This window comes from Heterodontus francisci, chromosome 10 (assembly GCF_036365525.1).
Source record: "Heterodontus francisci isolate sHetFra1 chromosome 10, sHetFra1.hap1, whole genome shotgun sequence".
NCBI lineage: Eukaryota > Metazoa > Chordata > Chondrichthyes > Heterodontiformes > Heterodontidae > Heterodontus > Heterodontus francisci.
In genome coordinates, this window is record NC_090380.1 from 42,982,232 (window position 1) to 42,998,509 (window position 16,278).

The 16,278-nt window shown below is 41.9% G+C and overlaps 1 protein-coding gene across 3 annotated transcripts in view; it reads left to right on the forward strand.

The window, feature by feature from the left end:
* LOC137374427 (MAP3K7 C-terminal-like protein) overlaps positions 1-16,278 on the forward strand; it is a 142,163-nt gene that overhangs the window by 100,082 nt on the left and 25,803 nt on the right. For 2 of the 3 annotated variants that reach the window (XM_068040516.1, XM_068040517.1), the window contains one exon: positions 296-357. In XM_068040516.1, coding sequence (XP_067896617.1) covers positions 296-357 — 62 coding nt within the window. Of the gene's footprint in view, positions 1-65; positions 149-295; positions 358-16,278 lie in introns of those variants that run through there. The other variant, XM_068040519.1, reaches the window with a different exon arrangement.

Sequence of the window (16,278 nt, forward strand, 5' to 3'; positions counted from 1 at the left end):
TTCTCTGGTCTGTCTTCCTTTACATTCTAGTCACCAGGAAGCTGTACAGGAAGGAACGAAGCCTCCATTCTGTCTTTCACTATTGTGAACTTGCTAAAAATCCACATGCTACCAGTCCATAATGTGCATTACCACACTACAAGACCATGTATGATCCTTTTGTCTTTAAGTTCATTATATAAGCATTAGAATTTCTAGAACTATAGTGATAGAAATTGCTTACTTTTCTTATTTGCTTCTGTTTAAATTCAATATTACTTTATTTACCTAACTTATTCATTTATCTTTCCTTTAGAGCTGAATATCCCTGATGATTTTATTCCAAATGTTTACCTTCAACTTGATCAGCACCTACAGGTAAAACATATTGCGTTGTGTTTAATTTTAGGAGCAAGAAACCACATTTATTGTCACCCCAATGAATGACACCTTTTATAGGCCAGTTTCTATTAAAAGTGCACATTAGCACCTTACAGCACCAAAACAGTGATTTTGTACAGTATTACATGCATAAGCAGTTAAAATTCAGAACAATTCTAAAATTATCATTTAAGATTCAAAGCTAAATTTAACATGGAGAACCTTGTAGCCTAAAAGAATATTGAAAGTTTAATTGCAGATCATTCCATGCTGGAACTTACAGTCCAATCCAATCAGGCTAGCATTTTACTTTGCCTGTCATGTCAACTAGAGTCTCATAATAAAGTGGAAGTGCTAAACTTACTCCTTTCTGTTAAATAGAAAGTCGTCATTTTGGATTTGAGTGGAAAATTAGAAGAACATTAGATATGCTCTAGTGTTCATTGTTAGTGAATTTTCAGAAGCATGCACTGTTTAGCAGCACGTTTGTTGTTTTTGCACTAAGTACTGTCATGAATAGAGGCGAACCCCCTTGTGAATTATGTTGTGCATTTGAGTATTGTCAACCACCATTTTATACAGCATGTTCTATGTTTGTAATGCTGTGTTCTGATTGTAAAAATGGAGGAGAGAGGTCCGGTGGGATAGCCACTTGAGAAGAGTCTAGCTTTAGGACCAAGAGATCCCATATTCAACCTGCTGGACTCAACTGTAACCATTTGTAAGTACAGCCTGTCTTTTGATACAGCTGCCATGTGCTAGAGACACATCTCCCTGCAAGATGCCACAACCTGTCTTCAAGCTGCATTGACTTTTCTCTCCAAGGCTCTTTCAACAAGAAAAATTAAAGAGAAGCCACACTTTGAAAAATCTAGCAAGAAACAAGCCAACTCAAAGACAAGCTGCAGTAACAGCAGAAAAGGTCTGATTTCTACCCATTTCCTCTCCGTTCAAAAAGAAGGTGTCTTCAGCAATTTAGCTAAATCCATAATCACCTTTGAGAGTGCAAAGAAAAAGAAATTTGCAAGAGCATAGGTATCTCCAACAGCTCCTCCCCCAATTGGCATTTCTAATCTTTGATCTCCAATCTTTGGACTTTTTTTGATATTCATAGACACTAGTTTTAACTGAAATCCATATTAGCTATAGTTAAGATAGTTTCTATTTAATAAATGTCCTTGCTTTTTTTATGCCTTTTAACCCTTCCCTGAATGTTTGTAAGCATGCACGGTGAAGTTAAACCCCTTCCTGAGTTTAAGAGTCTGTTAATAAACCCTACTTCTTTGTTTTAACTTTAAAATCCGTATTGTTGAAGCGGTCATTTTATTATTAGGGTTTAAGGGAGGGAAAGAAATTCAGTCACAAATCTAGTTACAGACAGGTGGTTGAAAAAACAGGGAAATTTGATCAGGGGGGAAAAAAAATCAAATTAACTACCTGTTCGTAACAGTACCATAACACGGTTGCCCAAGTTGCAAGCACATAATTTCAATTGTACCACTGTGGGTTGGTGTCGGGCAGAGTTCAGTCACTCCCTCACCATCCATCAAGTCAGTCACTTCAGACTACTCTCTCATCTTTCCACTAGTTAGGCTGGATTTTCTTCTCCCACCGCTGGGATCTTCCTCATGGCAGCCTAGGATAATGAGCTGGTCAGGGCTGCCACCCCCCACCCCCTCCCCCCGCACCCCAACCAATCACATGGGGGGGCAGGCTTTCCGAGACTGGAAATGGCATCAGCTGTCTGTGCGCAGGCACTGGCGCCATTTTTAAAGGGCAGCTAGCCCTGCTAGATCATCTGAATTTATAGAGGCATACCCCCCCAATGTACTGCTGATAAATCTATTGGCCCCTGGTTAAAGTGCAGTTTACTCAGTCACTGCCCACCCCCCCCCCCCCACTGCACTGAATATCATAAGTTGCCCCCTTTCCCACCACGGTGGTGCCTGCTTTCCCTGGACTGGAAAGTGACGGCGCGTGAGTGCTGGCCGCCGCTTGGAAGATTGCGGCCCAAAGGTAAGATTGCTGTTGGTTTTATTTAAGTGTATTTATTTCATTAATTTTGTTACATCCAAGGTGGGAGTTTAGTTTAGTTTAGTGATACAGCACTGAAACAGGCCCTTCGGCCCTCCGAGTTTGTGCCGACGATCAACCACCCATTTATGCTAATCCTACACTAATCCCATATTTCTACCACATCCCCACCTGCCCCTATATTTCCCTACCACCTACCTATACTAGGGACAATTTATAATGGCCAATTAACCTATCAACCTGCAAGTCTTTTGGCATGTGGGAGGAAACCGGAGCACCCGGAGGAAACCCATGCAGACACGGAGAACTTGCAAACTCGACACAGGCAGTACCCAGAATTGAACCCGGGTCGCTGGAGCTGTGAGGCTGCGGTGCTAACCACTGTGCCGCCCACTATTCAGTCCCACTATTCCACAGGTCATAGTCTATCAAATAAAGTTTCCCACCTACCAAAGTCTAACCAAATTAAACACTATATTGTTCCCCCAGAATAAAGCACACCAAGTCACGTTTCTTTAAAGAACAACAACATTAACTATTTATTCAAAAAGAAATAATAGGTCTTAACTACTGGTTCACATTCTGGTAGTATGTTTTCAGTACAGTGAGGTGTCCCAGAGTCGAATAGTCGTATGCCATTCGAAGTTTCTCCAGGCGAGGTTGATGAACAATCTATGATGGGTAGATGTTCACTGCAATTTAACTGCAGCAGGCCTCACATAGGTCTTCCATCAGGTATGTAACAACAGATCTGCTTGGGATTTTGAAGCAGCAGTCTAGCAGCAGAAGAATTCTTCAGATTTCAGGATTTTCTTAGAACACAGGAGGCAGCAGGAATCTCACTGGATGCAGAATTTCTTCAGAGACCCGAGGCAACAGTAATCTGTTACCTGTCAAGAGATGCAAGTCTCCTTTTACAGAGCGAGGTAACACCTTTTTCTGGGTCTTGTCTGTCTGGCTCCAGGCAGGTCAAGCAATGATTTCAAATGCTTTTAAAGAGACCAAACTGAAAAAAAGAACCTTCTTGAACATGGTCAGATGTCCAGGCACAGTGTCTCCCCCATGTCACTCAAGCTACTCTGAAGAAAGGTCAAACCACTGTGGTTTCCTTGAAACTGCTGACCTTCCTGTCCTTTAACAAGCTTAACTTCCTTTCAAAACACCCATAAAGTTCAATTCTTTGTTCTGAACTTCCTTCAAAACATTGCTGGAATTCTAATTATTTTTGCAGGTGTCTTTCACTGAGCAACATCCTTTTTTCAGTTTTTATTTTTTTGAAACAGAAGTCCAAGATTTTAGTACAGAAGTAAAACCTTTTGTGACACCTTCACTGTTGGTGAAATGAAAGACGATTCTTGAATGCATTTCATTACAATGTAAAACAGAAATTGAAAACATTTTAAACATTTCTTCGCATTCATGCCCATCATTCACTCTACTGGTAATTAACACAATTTTTCTTTTCTACTATAATTACTCATGTAACTCAAAGTTAAATTCCTGAAAGCATCTGTGATAACATTGTGTTTTCCTGAAATGTGTACAATGTTCAAATGATAAGACTGTAACAAACTCCATCTGAATATTCTGGCATTTTGGTTTTTAAATTTTTCCACAAAGGTTAATGGATTATGGTTGGTGTATATCAGTGTTTCTTTGTAGTCGTGGCAGACATATACTTCAAAATGTCCAAAAGCTAGCAATAGTCCTAACGTTTCTTTTTCCACAGAGGAGTACTATTTTTCATGGCGATTCAGATTTCTTGAAAAGCACCCTACTGGTTTTTCTGTGCCCGATTTGTCACCTTGCAATAGGACTGCACCAACCCCCCAGGTTGCTAGCATCGATCACTATCTTGAAGGGTTTAGCAAAATTTGGAGCAGCCAACACAGGTTCATTAGTTAAGATTGCCTTTAGTTTTTCGAAAGCTGCCTGGCATTCGCCTGACCACACTACCTTGGTTTTCAATTTCTGTAGCAAATCAGTTAGTGGAGCAGCTGTAGCACTAAAATTCGGTACAAACTTTCTGTAGAATCCACATATCCCCAAAAACCTCATGATTTCATGCTTAGTTTTAGGAATAGGGAACTCCACTGAGGCTTGTACCTTTGCCGTTCTTGACAGCACTTGTCCTTGCCCCACTATGTGTCCGAGGTAGATTACTTTTGCTTTTGTGAATTTGATTTTTGCCAGGTTTACCATTTAAATCAGTGGTTTTTAATTTTTTAAAAACAGTTGGGAACACTGACTATCACTTGATTCATTAGTCTCTGAAAAGTTGCTGGGGCATTTTTCAGGCCGATTGGCATCACTCAACACTGATAAAAACCATCTGGTGTAACAAAGGCTGATATTTCTTTAGCTCGAGGTGTCAGAAGAACTTGCTGGTATCCCTTTAACAAATCTATCTTTGTAAGAAACCTGGCACTGCCCACTCTGTCAATACAGTCTTCTAAGCGAGGAATTGGGTAGGAGTCTGTCTTTGTTACTGCATTAACTTTTCTGTAGTCTATGCAAAGTCAGGTTGACTAGTCAGGTTTAGACACTAATACTGTTGGTGAACTCCAGCTGTTTTGATTAGGTTCAATTAAGTTGTTTTCCAGCATGTATTGGATTTCTACTTTTTACTTGGGCCTGTTTGTCTGGGCTTAAACGGTAAGGATGCTGCTTTAAAAGAATGGATTCCCCTACATCCACATGTGTGGCTAAGGTTGTACATCCTGGCTTATCCCTACAGACTCTTTTAAATGCTATGAGTAGCCTTGTTAGGTCTCTTGTTCTGCATCTGAGTACAAAAGCATGCTATCTAATCTCCCAAACCATTCTGTATTGGCTAACCGGATAGTAGGAGGTTCAATCTGAATTGTCTAGGCCTCCTTCTGCCTCATCCTCACTATCCTTTTCCTTCTCAACAGTCCCCATTACCTGACATATCTGTACTGGCTTATCCTCCTCCCTGTGATAATATTGCTTTAACATATTGATATGACACATCCGATTCTTTTTCTGGCGATCAGGGGTGTCAATCAAGTAATTTACCTTACCCACTCTTTATACTGACCATTGAACCGTGCTTTTAATGGTTCACCCTGTAAAGGTAATAATACTGATACTTCATCCCCTGGTTGAAAATTTCAGGTCTTTACATTCTTGTCTGCCTATTTGTTCATATTGGTTTGGGATGCTTTAAGGTGTTCCTGAGCCGCATTGCAAGCTTTTGTGAGCCTTTCCTGGATACATAGTCCAGTATTGAAGATTTATTCTTTTGTTCTAAGAATCTGCCTTTGAGTTTCAGAGGACCTCTTATTTCATGTCCGTAAACCAATTCGTAAGGAGTAAAACCTGTAGACTCATTTGGTGAATCTCTAATGGCAAATAAAAGAAAGTCTAGCCATTTATCCCAATCATGGGGATATTCTTGATGGTATGCTCTAACCATTGTTTTGAGAGTTTGATGGTACTTCTCTAAAGCTCCCTGTGTTTGTGTGTGATATGCTGAAGATTTTAACTGTTTGATACCTAAATTACCCATGACTTGAAATATGTTAGACATGAAATTAGAATCTTGATCCAATATTGAACTTCCATATCTTGTAAATTGTCTTCAAAGGAATGGCTTCTGGAAATCGAGTAGCCATATCCATGGAGGTGAGTATATGTCGGTGTCCTGCTTTTGTTTTTGGCAAGGGCCCTACACAGTCTACCAATACCCTACTAAATGGTTCTTCAATAACTGGTATGGAAATTATAGGTGCCAGTTTTATGGGAGGTTGTGGTTTTCCCACCATTTGGCATGTATGGCATGTCCTACAAAACTGCCTCATGTCCTTTTGTAAGGCCTGGCCAGTAATAATGACTTATACGTAATTTAGTCTTCCGGATCCCCATGTGTCCTGCTAGAGCAATGTCATGTGCTAACCTTAATAATTCCTGGCGATATTTAGGTGGTACCACTATCTGTTGAACAACTGTGCAGTCTTCGTCTGCAGGTCTATGAGGCGGTCTCCATTTCCTCCTCAGAACCCCATCTTCAACATAATAGCCTTCCAGAACTCCTTTCACCTCAGCTTCTGTCAGAGTTGACTGTGCTATTCTGTATAATTCTGGCTCAGCTTGTTGTGCTGTGATTAAAGAAGACTTTGTGAGAGTCAGTCAGTCACTGCATAGAACAATAAAAAAACAACATACGTTTGCATAATGTTGAAAGATACATCACATGGCACTTAACAGACACATGAGAAATAAATGCATGCTGAGAAGATATTAGGAAAGGTAACCAGAAGCTTAAATGAAGATGTTTTTTTCATTCATTCATGGAATGTGGGCATCTCTGGCCAGACCAGCATTTATTGACCATCCCTTATTGCCCTTGAGAAAGTGGTGGTGAGCTGCCGCCTTGAACTGCTGCAGTCCATGTGGTGAAGGTACATCCACAGTGCTGTTGGGATTTTGACCCAGTGACAATGAAGCAATGGTGAACTATTTCCAAATGAGGATGGCTTAGGGGAGGTAGTGGCGTAGTGGTAATGTCACTGGACTAGTAATCCAACAGAGCCCAGGCTAATGCTCTGGGGGCATGGGTTGGAATTCCACCATAGCAGATGGTGAAATTTGAATTCAATTAATAAATCTGGAATTAAAAGAAAGCTAGTCTAATGGTGATCATGAAACTATTGTCAATTGTTCACTAATGTCCTTAAGGGAAGGAAATCTGCTGGCCTATATGTGGCTCCAGACCTACAGCAATATGGTTGACTCTATGCCCTCTGAAATGGCCTAGCAAGCCACTCAGTTCAAGGGCAATAATTGCTGACTTAGCCAGCGACTCTCTCAAATGAAAAAAAAAATCTCTATCATGTGGAGTGAATCAAATTGGCTGAAGACTGGCATCTATGATGCAGGGGACCTCAGGAGGAGGCTGAGATGGATCATGCACTCAGCACTTTTGGGTGAAGAAGTTTGCAAATGCCTTGTCTTTTGCACTGATATGCTGGGCTCTGCCATCATTGAGGATGGAGATATTCATGTTTAATTATCCACCACTGGATGTGGCAGGAATGCAGAGCTTTGATCTGATTCGTTGGTTGTGGGAACGCTTAACTCTGTAGTTAAAGAGGGGGATTCTGAAATATTAGATACGATAAGCATAATGAGAGAGGAAGTACTAGAGGGTCTGACATGCTTGAAAGTGGATAAATTGCAAGGGCTGAGTGTATTGCATCCCAGGTTATTAAAGGAAGCCAGGGAGGAAATCGCAGATGCGCTGATGATCATCTTCAGATCCTCACTAGATACAGGCGAGGTACCAGACAATTGGAGATCTGTGAATGTTGTACGATTGTTTAAAAAGGACGCGAGGGATAGGCCAGATAATTATAGGCCGGTCAGTCTGACCTCTGGTGGGTAAATTGTTAGAATCTATTCTGAGGGACAGGATAAAATACCACTTAGAAAGGCAGGGATTAATCAGATAGTCAGCATGGGAACATACAGTAAGGGAACATACGAATTAGGAGTAGGCCACTCGGCCTTTCGAGCCTGCTCCATCATTCAATAAGTTCATGGCTGAACTGATTACTCCACATTTCCACCTACCCCCAATAACCTTCCACCCCATTGCTCATCAAGAATCTATCTACCTCTGCCTTAAAAATATTCAAAGTCTCTGCTTCCACTGCCTTTTGAGGAAGAGAATTCCAAAGACTCACAACCCTCAGAGAAACAATTTCTCCTCATCTCTGTCTTAAATGGGTGACCCCTTATTTTTAAACAGTGACCCCTAGTTCTAGATTCTTCCACAAGGGGAAACATCATTTCCACATCCACCCTGTCAAGACCCCTCAGGATCTTATGTTTCAATCAAGTCGCCTCTTACTCTTCTAAATTCCAGCAGATACAAGCCGAGCCTGTCCAATCTTTCCTCGTAAGACATCCCGCCCATTCCAGGTATGTTTCTAGTAAACCCCCTCTACTGCCTGCAATGCATTTACAACCTTCCTTAAATACGGAGACCAGTACTGTACACAGTACTCCAGATGTGGTCTCACCAATGCCCAAGGTCATGTCTTACTAACTTAATTGAGTTTTTTGAGGAAGTAACAAGAAAGATTGAGGGTAGTGCAGTGGATGTGATTTACATGGATTTTAGTAAGGCATTTGACAAGGTCCCACATGGCAGACTGGTCAGGAAAATGAAAGCCCATGGGATACGGGGCTATGTGGCAGGTTGGATCCAGAATTGGCTCCGGGACAGGAAACAAAGGGTAGTAGTTGACGGATGTTTTTGTGAATGGAAAGCTGTTTCCTGTGGTGCTCCACAGGGCTCAGTGTTGGGTCCCTTGCTGTTTGTGGTATATATTAATGATTTGTACTTAAATGTGGGAGGCATGATTGGGAAATTTGCTGATGACACAAAAAATGGCCATGTAGTTGATAGTGAAGAGGATAGCCGTAGACTCCAGAAAGATATCAATAGTTTGGTTGAGTGGGCGGAAAAGTGGCAAATGGAATTCAGTCCAGAGAAGTGTGAGGTAATGCATTTGGGGAAGGCAAATAAAGCGAGAAAGTACACCAACGGAAGGATATTGAGGGTTAGAAGTGAGAGACCTTGGAATGCATGTCCACAGGTCCCTGAAGGTGGCAGGACAGGTAGATAAGCGGTGAAGAAGGCATATGGAATGCTTTCCTTTATTGGCTGAGGTATAGAATACAAAAGCAGGGATGTAATGCTGGAACTGTATAAAATGCTGGTTAGGTTACAGCTGGAGTATTGCGTACAGTTCTGGGTCACCACATTTCAGAAAAGACATAATTGCTCTGGATAGATTACAAAATGCTGCCAGGGCTCGAAAGTTGCAGCTATGAGGAAAGATTGGATAGGCTAGGGTTGTTTTCCTTCGAACAGAGGAAGCTGAGGGGTAACTTAATTGAGGTGTACAAAATTTATGAGGGGCCTAGATAGAGTAGACAGGAAGGACCTGTTTCCCCTAGCGGAGAGGTTAATTACCAGGGGGGCACAGATTTAAGGTGATTGGTAGAAGGATTAGAGGAGACATGAGGAAACACTTTTTCACCTAGAGGGTAGTGGGTAACTGGAATTCACTGCCAGGAATGGTGGTGGAGGCAGAAACCCTCAATTCCTTTAAAAGGTACCTGGACATGCACCTGAAGTGCTATAACCGGCAAGGCTATGCACCAGGTGCTAAAAGGTGGGATTAGATTGGGTGGCTAATTTTTATGGCCGGCACGGACACAGCGGGCTGAATGGCCTCCTTCTGTGCCATAATTTTTCTATGGTTCTCTAGCATGCTGCTTCCACTGTTTAGCAAGCATGTAGCCCTGTGTTGGAGCTTCATCAGGTTGGCACCTTGTTTTTAGAGACAATTGTTGCTGCTCCTGACATGCTCTCCTACACTCATTGAATCAGGGTTGGTCCCCCAGCTTGATAGTAGTAGAGTGAGAGATCTGCCAGGCCATGAGTTTATAAATTGTGGTGAAATACTATTCTGCTGATGGCTAACAACACCTCATGAATGTCCAGTTTTGAGCTGCTGGATCTGTTCTGAATCTATCCCATTTAGCAATTTAGCTTGGTGGTAGTGCTTCACAACATGATGGAGGGTTTCGCCAGTGTGAAGACGGGATTTTATCTCCACAGGACAGTCGTCACTGCTACCAGTACTGTCACAGACATTTGCAACAGGTAGATTGGTGAGAATGAGGTCAAGTAGGTTTTCCCCCACTTGTTGTTCTCTCACCACCCGCTGCCACTGGCCCAGTCTTGGCAGATATGTCCTTCAGGATTTAGCCAGCTCAGTCAGTAGTGGTGCTACCGAGCCTCTTTTGGTGATGGACATTGCGGTTCCCCCACCCAGAGTACATTCTGTGCCCTTGCTGTCTTCATTGCTTCTTGCAAGTGGTGTTCAACATGGAAGAGTGCTGATTTAATCAGCTAAGAGAGGGCAGTAGGTGATGATCAGCAAGAGGTTTCCTTGCCTATGTCTAACATGATGCCATGAGGCTTCATGGGGTCAGAAGTCAAAGTTGAAAACTCCCAGAGCCAATCCCTCACGACCGTATACCACTGTGCTGCCACCTCTGGTGAATCTGCCTTGCCGGTGGAACAGGACTTACCCGGGGATGGTGATGGAGTCTGGGACGTTGGCTGTGTGGTATGATTCGATAGGTATGACTGTTGTGGGACAGCTCTCCCAATTTTGGCACAAGTAGCCAGATGTTAGTGAGGTGGATTTTGCAGGGACAGGGTGTGTCTTTCGTAGAGTCATAGAATCGTCACAGAACAGAAAGAGGTCATTTGGCCCATGGTGTCTGTGCAAGCTCTCTGCAAGAGCAACTCACCTAGTCCCATTCCTCTGCCTTTTCCCCATAGCCCTGCAAATTTTTTCTCTTCAGAGAATTAACCAATTCTCTTTTGAAGGCCTCAGATGAATACTGTCAGGCAGAGCATTCCAGATCCTAGCCACTTGCTGTGTAAAAGTTTTTCCTCATCTCGCCATTGCTTCTTTTGCCAATCACCTTAAATCAGCGTCCTCTGGTTCTGGATCCTTCGACCAATGGGAACAGTCTCTCACTATCTACTCTGTCCAGATCCCTCATGATTTGGAACACCTCTATCAAATCTCATCTTAATCTTTTCTCTTCAAGGAGAACATCCTTAGCTTCTCCAATCTATCCACATAACTGACCCTGGGTTCCCTGACCCCTGGGGAACCACACTATATACCTTCCTCCAGCCTGAAAAACAGTCTTTCATGACTGCTGTCTGTTTCCTGTCACTCAGCCAATTTCATATCCATGCTGTCACTGCCCCTTTTATTCCATGGGCTCTAACTTTGCTGACAAACCTGTATTGTGGCACTTTATCAAATGCCTTTTGGAAGTCCATGTACATCACATCAACCACATTACCCTCATCAACCCTCTCTGTTACCTCATCAGAAAACTGAAGAAGTTAAGTAAACACGATTTACCCTTAACAAATCTGTGCTGGCTTTCCTTAAGTAATGTACATTTATCCAAGCGACTATTAATTTTGTCCTGAATTATCATTTCTAAAAGCTTTCCCACCACGGAGGTTAAACTGACTTGCCCGTAGTTGCTGGGCTTGTCCTGACACCATTTTTGAACAAGGGTGTAACATTTGCAACTTTTCAGTTCTCTGGCACTACCCCTGCATCTAAGGCAGAGTGAAAAATTATGGCCAGTGCCTCTGCAATTTCCACCCTTATTTCTGGCAGTATCCTTGGATGCATCCCCTGCAGTCCTGGTGACTGATCAACTTTATGTGCAGCCAGCCTATCTGCTACCTCCTCTTTATCAATTGTTATGAATGCTGGACTTTGTAACGTGATTATGTTTTAAGAACTGTGAATTTTAATGCAGATTAGATTAGAGATACAGCACTGAAACAGGCCCTTCGGCCCACCGAGTCTGTGCCGACCATCAACCACCCATTTATACTAATCCCATATTCCTACCACATCCCCACCTGTCCCTATATTTCCCTACCACCTACCTATACTAGGGGCAATTTATAATGGCCAATTAACCTACCAACCTGCAAGTCTTTTGGCTTGTGGGAGGAAACCGGAGCACCCGGAGAAAACCCACGCAGACACAGGGAGAACTTGCAAACTCCACACAGGCAGTACCCAGAATCGAACCCGGGTCCCTGGAGCTGTGAGGCTGCAGTGCTAACCACTGTGCCACCCTAAGTAGTAGAAGTGTAAGATGGAGTCAGAAGTCATGTGACCTGACATCAACTCTGCTTAAACACTAGACAGGAATCTTGGTTACTAGGACAACAGGGAATCCAGATAAAGACCCTTTTGAAAAGCAGAGAATGCAAGGTTATAACACCTAATGGACAGTGGATTTTGCTTTCCCAGACTCTAAGATTGTAAACAAGGAGCCAGTGGCTCAAAGTGCAAGTACGAATTGCAATTGCTAACAGCTGGAAACAAAGGAAGGCCCGAGTGGTTCAGCTGTGGCCAGACTTGTGGGCTCTGCATCTGGATTCTGGATAAATTCGACAGACTTTGAGAAATCTGCAGGTTGTGAGGAAGACCAGAAGATAACGACCAATGGTGGCAGCCTCCAGGGAAAGAGAGAGGAACACATGCTTACAAAACGCAGATACAGTGAAAGGATGCAAAGACTTAAACTTGTTTTGAACGTTGAAGTTTGCGGAGAAGAAAAAGACCAACAGGATAACCAGGGAACACCTTATTCTCATACGCACAGGTCGAAAGTGCTCGGAGAAATGCACGAAGAGGACATTAACTGAGAAAAGTCTGGGCGATCCAATCCATTGCAACTGGGAGGAGTTTAGGACTTTCAACCATGAAGATTTTGCTATCAAAGATGACTATGTAATGTATTAGTGTGGTGTGGGATTTTCAAGTGTTTTAATAAGTAAATACCTTTCTTTGTAATTTGGGTATCAACTACTTACAAACTGCTATATAGTTAATGGAGATTGCTTTTAGCTTAGTTGTTATAATAGTCTCAAAACATGAAATCTTTTTGTGTAATTTTAAAAAATTGATCAGGGAGTTCATATCGCGTATTTTGACGTTAACGGTCTCACTGAGGTCTTAACAAATTTGGGGTGGGGGGGGGTCATTCAAGATACAAACTCAGGCTGCAAAATGGGTTTGCTGCAATTTTCCAGAGTTTTAAATGAACATGATTTCACATTTACTTTGGTTGAGTTCAGTGGGAAATCGATTATGTGTACCATTGATGTACAAGAAGTTAAGAGAAGATTTGACTCAGTATATTACAACAGTTGAGAAAGGTCAATTTAGTCACAATAGCAGCACACATGGGAGTAAGTAGAAGCCCAGGGACTAGGAAAGCGGAGATAATCCAAGGATTGTTCCCTTGCTTGAAGCTGGTTTTTAAAAAAAAAAGTGTTCAAGTGGAGCTAGCCAAAGCTGAGATTAGAAAGAGAAAAAAGAAAGGTGTTACGACCAGGTGAGAAGGAGGTCTAGAGTTCCCTTTCAGCCTTCACCTGGTCTTACTGTAACAGGGTTTAATTTTAAACACACCATGTTTTTAGCTCCCCCTTGGTGAATCTTTGTTCACTGCTTTCCAATTATAAGGCAAAGAAACCAGCACAAACAGGCTTTCTTGGGTTTAAAGAAGAAAAGTTGAAATTTATTAAACTTAAACTCTAATTCAGTTGATGCCTATGGATACATGACACACCCAAGCTAGCATGCATACGCGATACACATGCAAATAGAAACAGAAAAGAGCAGAAGAAAAATAAAATGGAAAAGTTTGAGGCAATCTCTGAATAGGGTTTTTTGTTATGGTTCTTCGAGTTCACTGTAGAGTCCTTGATTGTAGGTAGATCTTGCTTTTTGTTGGGGCCCAGTATTCTTCTTAAACCTTGTTCGCTGTAGGAGACTTTTCTCGCTTGGGGTTCATGTGTCTTCAGTCGATTCAGAGGCTTGTGAGAAAGGGATGGGAGCAGACAGGAGAGATCATCTCAGTCCAGGAGCAAACAGACACACAGTTCAAACTGTTTGTACAATTCAGAAAAACCCAGGTTGCAAAGCAGGTTAGTCATGTGACTAACTGGTCTGACCACGTCTTGGATTGTATCACCTTAGCTGTCTCTGGAATGCTCCTCTTTCTCACAATACCTGGTGATCAAGGTCCATTGTGGGTTGAATGTCTTTATCCTTCAAATCACCGTCTGTTAATATACAAATGTCTTTTCCAGCCACGGCAGATCTGTTTAACCAGTCATTTCTTCACTCCAGTAACAGTTTGAAATCAATGTTCATGACAAAATTAATGTGCCTCATTCTTGGCAGGTGGGGGTCTAGCATGACACAGGATAGGGGAAAGAAAGAGACAGACGATTACAATTTGACATGAGAACTTGAATGAGAAAGAGAAGAAAGAGAACCAGAATTGTGAAAATTGACATTAGACTAGGAAGTGAGAATGGAAAAGCTTAGATTACACAAACAGGGAGTGACAGGAAGGTTTGAGGATGATTCTGATTTAACTACTGGTTTTGATTTGGCAAGGAGTATTCGTTTAATGCCTAAATTTAGTGAGGAAGGAGTTGAAATGTACTTTGTGTCCTTTGAAAAAATTGCAATAAAATTGCAATGGTCGAAAAAAAGTTTGACAGTTTTATTGCAAAATGTATTAGTGGGAAAAGCGTTAGAAGTATATTCAACACTTTTGGAGGAACAGTCAAGTGATTATCAAAAGTTCTCAATGCTTATGAGTTAGTACAAGAGGCTTACTAGTCAAAATTTAGGAATTTAAAAAAGAAACAGCGGCAGACATTTGTGGAATTTGTTAGAGAGAAGGAAATGATATTTGATTGTTGGTATCGATCCACGAAGATTGAGCATGTCATTGAAAGTCTTAGGGAAGTAATTCTAATGGAAGGATTTAGAAATAGTGTCCCTTCTGGAATAAGATCCCACCTGGAAGAACATAAAGTTGGTAAAATAAGGAATGGCATAGAAATGGCAGATGATTACGAATTGATTCACAAAAGCAGCCGTTACATGCCCCAGTTTGGAAACTTTCAGAGAAGTTAAAAGGATAGGAGGGTTGATAATGAGAGATTTGGTTTTAGTGAGAGAAAGGTTAAAGGAGAGGATACAGGCAACCCTCAGTGAAGTTCAAAAGATAATTAGGAGGCTAGGGTTGAGTCAAAGGATCAATGTGTTTTTGTAATAAAAGAGGGCAAATAAAATCAAAGTGCTGGAAGTTGAAAGATAAGCCAGTAGCCTATGATAGGTTTACCAAAAAGGATGGCCCAATAGGTGGTGCTGTTGACAAGCCCATGGCGTTGGCGATGTTGGATAGTGAGCAAAAATGTGCTCCCCTGTGTAATAATGAATTAAGTCAGGTCCCTGAAGGTTAAAGAAGTTTTGTGTTCAGCGTTCTGGTGTCCCCATATTTGTCAGATGAGGTGGGCAAGCCGATTGTGCTGCTTAGAGCCAGAGGGGCAACTCGGTTATTAATGGTATCAGAGGATGTAGATTTTTCCCCCAAGTAGTGCCATGAATACGAAAGTCATAGTGTGAGGCATTGAGGGGGGTTATTTATCCATTCAATTGCATAAAGCTTAATTTACAATGTGATTTAGTCACCGGTCCAGTAACTGTGGGAATCATCCCAGATTTGCATATTGAAGGGGTGGATTTGTCATAAGGGAATGACTTAACTGGCACAAAAGGCAGACCCTGACTTAAGAAGTTTGTCTCAGATGGTGTGTCTCAGAAGCTAAAAAAGTCCCGAAGTGCTATGATATTAAGAATGACATTCTAATGAAGCCTTTTGCAGTGAAAGGCTGCAAAGTCATGAACCTATTTTGAAAGTTGAAGTTTATGGAGAAGAAAAAGACCAACAGGATCACCAGAGATCACCTTATTCATGGACAATCCGGTCGAAAGTGCTTGGAGAAGTGTGCAAAGCAAACATTGACTTTGAGAAAGGTCTGGGAGATCCAATCCATTGCAACTGGGATGAGCTTGGGACTTTCAACTACAAAGATTTTGTCATCAAAGGGGACTGTGTGACGTACAAGTGTGGTGTAAGGTTTTCAAGTGTTTTAATAAGTAAAGAAAATACCTTTCTTTGTAATTCGGGGGTTATCAGCTACTGACAAAGTGCTACTTAGTTAATGGGGACTTCTTTTCGTTTAGCTGTTACAATAAAAGTCTCAATGTGAAATCTTGTGCAATTCTTTAAATTGGTCTGGGAGGTCATATCTCCTATTTTAACGTTAATGGTCTTGCTGAGGTTGTAACACTATTTACAGCTATGCAACCACTTACCGTGAGCTTCAGTCCTACTCTGGCATCCTCTGCCAGTCCCTTC